The 8,208-nt window shown below is 37.7% G+C and overlaps 1 protein-coding gene across 1 annotated transcript; it reads left to right on the top strand.

The window, feature by feature from the left end:
* Positions 1 to 278: 278 nt before the first annotated feature.
* LOC116159765 lies at positions 279 to 7,470 on the top strand. The gene is made up of 2 exons (XM_031472842.1): positions 279 to 1,032; positions 7,085 to 7,470. The coding sequence occupies exons 1-2, from the start codon at positions 279 to 281 to the stop codon at positions 7,468 to 7,470; spliced, it is 1,140 nt and encodes a 379-aa protein (XP_031328702.1).
* The last annotated feature ends 738 nt before the right edge of the window (positions 7,471 to 8,208 follow it).

The following is an 8,208-nucleotide window of genomic DNA, read 5'->3' on the forward strand; positions in this document are numbered from 1 at the left end:
ATATGTAGGTAGCTTTTTATTCTTTTGCTCTTGTAAAAGCTAAAGTATGGATTTTACATTAAAGCGCATATGAATCCGTGAATAATATACGTGATTAGTGTAGTAATGTACGCATGATTGTAAGTTATCGCGCCAGACTGCACTCATGGATTATGGTTTCATTATAACATTGTATGTTTGGGTTTGAATAAATGAACATCACAGTTGGCGACGAGAAACCGTATTAGCAAAGTAAAAAGGTCTTAGGGTACCCAAAAAAGTGCGTGAGGTGTTTAGTTATGGCGGCATCTACGTACAATGGCTACATTAGGGAGTTTAACCCTAAAGAGTGTAACTGGACCATTTACAAAGAGAGGCTGTTTCAGTTTTTCATTGTAAACAATGTGGACAAACAAGAGATAAAAAGGGCGTTATTGTTAAACGCCTGCAACGAAGAGAGTTATCAGTTAATAAGTAATCTGTGTGTGCCAAATTCTCCCGATGCAACGGACTTCAAGGCTTTAATTGAATTGTGTGATAAACATTTCGCACCACAAAAAGCGTTGTTTCCAGAACGTTTTAAGTTTTATCACGCAAATCGAAACGTGGACGAAACCATCATGGACTGGGCGGCTAGGGTAAAAAACTTAGCGTCCAAATGTAAATTTGGATCTGAATTAAGTGTTGCGATGCGTGATAAGTTTATAGTTGGCATGGAGGATAAAGCAATTTTGAATCGTCTATTTGAGGAAGACGTGAGTACATTAACGTTAGATAAAGCAATTGATATCGCGTTAAGTAAGGAAGCAGTATTAAAGAACTATGAGGCAAGTGCTAATACGGTAATTAAACAAGAACCCATGGAGGTGTACAAAACTTCTCAGCAATGGGCGACCGACAAGCGTAAGGGGAGCAGCAGTAACCAGAGAGCAGAGGCTGGATCTGCAGGAGCATCCCGTGCGGCGTCCAGAAGAGGAGGGCGCAGCAGCGGTCCACAAGGGAAAGTTGGTCAGGACGCTCAATGTGCTGTATGTGGTAAAAATCACGGTCAAAGTAAGTGTCGTTATCGTTATTATACCTGTAACAAATGTGGGGTGAAAGGTCATTTAATGGCCATGTGCAATTCTACGAAATCGCGCAAACAATTCTTTATTGAGGACGATTTGAATGACGATTGTATTTATAGTATTAAAGGGGAAAATAATCCTGTTTTTGTCAGTGTAAAAATTGCAAATTTGTCCTTCACTTTCGAAATTGATACCGGTGCTAGCGTATCAGTTATTTCTTTTGATTATATGCGCAAATATTTTGGCTCCGTTAACTTAGCACCACCATTTCAAATTTTTGACTAAAGACAGATTGCGCTAGAATCTCTATGGCTAGCGCCAGCTAGCGCCACTTTGAGTTCAGCTAGCGCTATTATAGATTTTTCAGAAAAGCCCTTGACTTTCGGGGGGTGCTATGTTAACGCCAGCACCACCATTTCGTCCGATCATTTCCAAAAGCAAGCGCTGTGTTCGTCAGACCTAGCGCCAGCTTGCACCACAAATTTTAGAGCTAGCGCCACCCCCCAATAGTGAGGGGAGCAATTTTTCCTAGCACCACCATTTTGTCTTTTCATGTAAAATTTTGACGTTTTGTGTTCTGCTGACCTAGCGCCAGCTAGCGCCACTTTGAGTTCAGCTAGCGCCATTATAGATTTTGCAAAAAAGCCTTGACTTTCGGGGGGTGCTATGTTAACGCTAGCACCACCATTGCGTCCGATCACTTCCAAAAGCAAGCGCTGTGTTCGTCAGACCTAGCGCCAGCTAGCGCCACAAATTTTAGAGCTAGCGCCACCCCCCAATAGTGCAGGGGGCAATTTTTCCTAGCACCACCATTTTGTTTTTTCGGGTAAAATTTTGACGTTTTGTGTTTTGCTGACCTAGCGCCAGCTAGCGCCACAAATTTTAGAGCTGTCATCACCCTCCAATAGTGTGGGGGGAGGGGGCACCACCATTTTGTCTTTTCGGGTAAAAATTTGATGTTTTCTGTTCTGTAGACCTAGCGCTCAAGTTAACCTAGCGCAATTATAAATTTTGCAAAAAGCCTTTAACTTTTGGGGGTGGTTTATTAGCCTCTAACACCACCATTGTGTTCGATGACTACCAAAAGCAAGCGCTGCGCTGTGTTCTTTAAACGTAGCGCAGAGCTGTCGCCCAATCCCCAACATTGTGGGGGTCCTTTTTTTTATAATACCACCGGTTTGTTTTTTCGTGTACAATTTTGCTATTTTGTGTTTTGCTGACATCTCCCAGATAGAGTCAAAATCTTAAGAGTAGGCGCCACACCCAAGTAGTCTGGGACAGTTTTTCCTAGCTTTATGACTTGGCACCACTGAAATATTTTGGATTAATTTTCTAGTAAAACGAGTGGTGTGGTAGCTGAATCTGCGGCAAGTATTAAAATAAGGAAATACAGTTCAATTATTATAGAACAGAACCATATTTTTATACCTTTCGCAGTAGAGACATTGGGACCTTGGTGTAGAGAAGCTCAAAAATTTTGTGGAATACCTGGGAAAACGCATTACCAATATTACTGGGGAACCCCGAGCTACCACTTACTTACGACAAATTTAAATATTGCCATACAACGTGCAGGTATCGTGGCCAGTCAGTGTAATGGGGACCACGATCCCCATGGAAGAAAATTATCATTTATTAACGAGCTCCTAGCGAGTTTATAATTTTGCGGTGTCTGTCCGTCTGTCCGTCCGTTAGCACGATATCTTGATAACGAATGGAGCGATTACGATAAAATTTTGTAGGTGGATTCTTTACGAGATTTTTTATCAAATTTGTAGATCGGAGTTCGTGAACTGGCAATGTAACCCAAAAAATAAGGAAGGCCCTTTTGACATCTCCGTGAGTTATGAACCGAATAGCATGAAATTCAATATGCGTATAGCTTTAGCCATATAAAACGCAATTCCAAAAATTGAGCCTAATCGATCAACATTCACAATGCTCTTTTCGCATTTCGACCATTTATAAACCGAATAGCAAACTTTTTTATTTATGAAGGATTTAAATGAAATTTGATACATAACCACTTGGAATAACAGCAAATATAACGCTAGTTTTAAAATTTGATTTTGCGCATGCGCCGTGCCAACTTTCTTATTTATGGAGGGATTTAAATGAAATTTGACACATAGCCACTTTGAATAAAAGCAAATGTTGGAAAATTAATAGTTGTGACAAGTTTTTCTTAAATATTAAAAAAAAACTATACTATTTAGCGCGAAATAAAATAAATAATCTACAGTAAATTGCGAACAAAAATGGCCTCATATATAATCTTGCTAAATTGAACCATTCCAGAGTTACGGAGGGTGTAACAGTAGAAATTTTTCATCTTTTTTTTTAGATTCTTTTGGAAAAAATATGAGATTATCACTAAGGAAACTATTTTTTTTTGTTAAAACCGGTTAAAACAAATTGCGCTTTAGTGACCAGTGGTATGTTACTGATAAGTCCTTGAAGGAACCATAACCTTACCACCTTCTCAAGGGGGGCCATTTTTTCAAGAGACTTCCACTATTAGGGACAGTAATTCCTGGGGAGTTGCAGGATGTGTTGTTATTGCTCTCAGGTGTTCGACAATCTTGCATTCCCACTTCATCGGGTTCTTCTTCTCATGCAGCCACTGCTGCACCTGATGGTAAGTTCTAAATGAATGTTCTACCTGGTAGCTGCTGAAGTGGGGAGAAGCGCAGCCAACTTGAACAGTGAATGTATAGGATGCTTTGAAATAGCTTGCAAGTAACACTGGTAACGAAAACAAGCCAGATCTTCAGTGTTCTTTACTTCAAACATGATTTCATTTTTCCAGAAAATCGAAAAAATACGAAAAATGCCTACTTTTACACCCTCCGTAACTCTGGAATCGTTGACTTGAGCAAGATTATACACAGACCATTTTTATTCACAATTTAATGTAGATTAGTTTGGATATGGTACTTTTCTCGCCAAACCCCATAGTTTTCTAAATATTTAAGAAAAACACCAAAAACTACTAATTTACCAACTGGTGTAACTTTTTACCAAACAATATGTGACTGTGTAGAACAATTTGCAGTTAATGGGAAACTTTTACTTTTGATGTTTAGGTTAAGCCGTTTTGTCGACTAATTGCACCGTACTATATTATGAATTTTTAATTTTAAAATTTCCATATTAGGTACTGTTTCTTGTGAAATTTTTTTGTTTTGTGCTCTACTTACTAAACAATTCTTTTTATAAGTCACAGTATTAATTTCACTACCACAGTATTGCGAGCTAAATCGTTTAGAACACAGCGCAGTGCAAAATTTGACAATTTCAACGAACGTACCTACTCATAACCTATATAAAGTCGTTAAATCAATCAGCATATTTGTTAATTCTGCTAAAAAACAAAGAAGCAGTTCTTATATACTTATGTGTAATTTCCGTAGCTAACTAATTTTTATGGTGCAAATAAGGCATATGTATTTTATATGATTAATACACTCCATTAATATACGACCAATCAGCTAGGTGATTGTTTCAAATTCTAACCAATCAGATGATTTTTTATCTGATTAAATGCTAGGTAGCTTTTTACAGCGATAAAAATGCGTGTGGGAATACGTAAATAATAAGGATAATTTTATTTTTAATTCACTCAAATTTTGTTGCCTCCTGGAAAAACCTCTCGATCAAAAGGATAATATTAATAAAATCGCTCCAGCTAAAACTGTCGTGATTTTATCACACTTTTGATTTCGAGTTTTTTCCGTTGCAACAAAACTTTCGTGTAAAAATAAAATTATGCGATTAAAAATCAAGCTCTCGTGTATTTACTCTCGATAAATTATATACCTATGTACGTCACGTCGACTACTATCTAAAGGTGTTTTTTTAACAATACAGCTTTACCAACATTCACACAATTGACGCGCCTGTAAACCCTTGATGTGACAAATAATTGACAACTTTTGCGCATTCATAAAGGATTTAAGTAAGTTTGTACCTGCATACCTCACCGTCAATTTACTTCGAAATGAAGGGTTACAGTTACAATCTTGCTACTTTATATACAAATTTTAGTATTTTTATTGGAACTTTTTACTTTAAACAGAACGATCAATCCCAAAAGTAAAGGATTTCAAATTGAAATAATTTGATTATTAGGGACAGGGACAGATTTGCACATTCGGGTTTAAAAAAGGTAAAGAGTTTGACCATCCCAGATGCGGTGTCTGTCTGTTAGCACAATAGTTCGATAACGAATGGACCGATTACGATGAAATGTTGTAGTTGGATTCTTTATCAAATTTGTAGATCGAAGTTCGTGAATTGGTAATGTATTCCAAAAAATAATTAAGGCCCTTTTGACATCTGCGTGAGTTTTGAACCGAATTGCATAAAATTCAATATTCGAATAGCTTAAGCTATATAACACGCAATTCCAAAAATTGAGCCTAATCTATCAACATTCACAGTGCCCTTTTCGCATCGACGTGTAAATAAATATAGAAAACGAGCTCCTGGGTAAGGCTATAGCATGTGCAAAACCAAATTTTGAACTTGGTGTTAGTTTTGCTTTTATTTAAAGTGTATATGTATGAAATTTCATTTAATTGCTTCCATAAATAAGAAAATTGGCACCGCACATCATGCACAAAACCAAATTTTGAAACTGGTGTTAAATTTGCTTTTATTCCAAGTGGCTATGTATCAAATTTCTTTTAAATGCTTCCATAAATAAGAAAGTTTTCAATCCGGTTTGTAAATGGTCGAGATGCGAAAAGAGCACTGTGAATGTTGATCGATTAGGCTCAACTTTTGAAATTGCGTTTTATATGGCTAAAGCTATACACATATTGAATTTCATACAATTCGGTCCATAACTCACAGAGATGTCAAAAGTGCCTACTTTATTTTTTGGTCTACATTGCCAATTCACGAAAACCGATCTACAAATTTGATAAAGAATCCATCTACAGAATTTCATCGTAAACGGTCAATTCGTTATCGTTATCAAGATATCGTGCTAACGGACAGACGGACAGACACCGCAAAATTATAAACTCGCTAGGATTTATACTTAATTGCGCTAGGTTAACTTGAGCGCTAGGTCTACAAGAACAGAAAACATCAAATTTTTACCCGAAAAGACAAAATGGTGGTGCCCCCTCCCCCCACACTATTGGAAGGTGATGGCAGCTCTAAAATTTGTGGTGCTAGCTGGCGCTAGGTCAGCAGAACGAAAAACGTCCAAATTTTACCCGAAAAAACAAAATGGTGGTGCTAGGAAAAAATGCCCCCCGCACTATTGGGGGGTGGCGCTAGCTCTAAAATTTGTGGCGCTAACTGGCGCTAGCTCTGACGAACACAGCGCTTGCTTTTGGAAATGATCGGACGCAATGGTGGTGCTAGCGTTAATATAGCACCCCCCGAAAGTCAAAGGCTTTTTTGTAAAATCTATAATGGCGCTAGCTGAACTCAAAGTGACGCTAGCTGGCGCTAGGTCAGCAGAACACAAAACGTCAAAATTTTACATGAAAAGACAAAATGGTGGTGCTAGGAAAAATTGCTCCCCTCACTATTGGGGGGTGGTGCTAGCTCTAAAATTTGTGGCGCTAGCTGGCGCTAGGTCTGACGAACACAGCGCTTGCTTTTGGAAATGATCGGACGCAATGGTGGTGCTAGCGTTAACATAGCACCCCCCGAAAGTCAAGGGCTTTTCTGCAAAATCTATAATGGCGCTAGCTGAACTCAAAGTGGTGCTAGCTGGCGCTAGCCATAGAGATTCTAGCGCAATCTGTCTTTAGTCCAAAATCTGAAATGGTGGTGCTAAGTTAACGGAGCCAAATATTTTCATAGTTATAGGTTAATTAAATGCAATAACGTTTTTAAGAATTATACGGGAGGGAAAATGATTCCTTTAGGTTATATTGTTGTACCAATTGAATATAAGGGTGTAATGAAGAATGTTAAATTGTTCGTCTTAAGGGACGGAGGGCCTCCTTTATTAGGCAGGGATTTTTTCTATAAGTATGAATTGTGTATAAACAACATAAGAATGGAAGGTTTAGAAATGGAAATTTTTAGGGAATGTGAGAAGGTGTTTGCAAACACATTAGGTAAATTTACTAAAGGCAAAATAAAATTGAATTTAAAAGAGGCTGCCATTCCAAAATTTCAGAAGGCTAGAGTTTTACCTTTCGCAATGCGGGAAAAAGTAGAAAAAGAAATTGCGAGGTTAGTCGATATAGGAGTTTTGGTTAAAGTAGATTACAGCGAATGGGGAACGCCCGTAGTTCCAATTTTGAAAAAAGACGGATCCATTAGGCTTTGTGGTGACTATAAAGTCACTCTCAACCCATCTTTGCAAGAGGAACCTTATCCTATACCACGAGTAGAAGAACTGTTTGCTAAGTTGTGTAATGGTTTTCGCAGGCCTACTCTCAAATCGAGTTAGATTCAGAATCTCAAATGTTAACAACCATTAGTACCCATAAGGGATTATTTAAATATACAAGGTTGCCATTTGGAGTCAGTTCCGCTCCCAAAAAGTTTCAAAAAATTATGGAGAGAGTTTTGCAAGGTACAGATGGGGTAGTATGTTTTTATGATGATGTACTAGTCACTGGGTCTACAAAAGAGGAACATGTTCGGAGATTAAAAGATACTTTTTTGCGCGGTCGGTCATTTCTGACTATTTACCATGGATGTTTCTATGACAGTACGTAGAATTTACCAGTTGCTATGATTACGACGACGCCAAAATTACTTACCGATCTAAAAACAGAACAGCAAAAATACTTACCGACGCCTTTTTAAAAATCAACAGTCTTACATTACATTTAATCTTTAATTATTGTTAGGTACATTAAACGTACAATTTGTGCTGTTGTTTCCTATAGCAAGACGTTCATAAAGTCATAAAGGAAGTGCAAAGCTAGTAAACTACATCAGACACATGCACATTTTTATGAAATTATTAATTTCAATTTTGACATTTAAACTGGTTACCTAGTGATGTACACCAAACCACTTCGATTATTTCGATTTATTCTGCTCGTTAATTTCTTAGTGCATATTTATATTGGTTGCATAATTTTAATTTCGATCGCGCAAAAAATGTTATAAGCACGTCGAACGTTAAGGGTATGGTTCGATTGTCAACTTTGCGTGCAAGCAGTACATCTCTTCTCTT

Source organism: Photinus pyralis, unplaced genomic scaffold (genome assembly GCF_008802855.1).
Source record: "Photinus pyralis isolate 1611_PpyrPB1 unplaced genomic scaffold, Ppyr1.3 Ppyr1.4_LG1, whole genome shotgun sequence".
Classification (NCBI taxonomy): domain Eukaryota; kingdom Metazoa; phylum Arthropoda; class Insecta; order Coleoptera; family Lampyridae; genus Photinus; species Photinus pyralis.

What these genes read in the sequence shown, in the direction of transcription:
- LOC116159765 (XM_031472842.1), top strand. Translation starts at nt 279, where the DNA reads ATGGCGGCATCTACGTACAATGGCTACATTAGGGAGTTTAACCCTAAA. An exon ending in TGGTAAAAATCACGGTCAAA is followed by an intron (nt 1,033 to 7,084) that starts GTAAGTGTCGTT and finishes TGGAAGGTTTAG; the next exon opens with AAATGGAAATTTTTAGGGAA.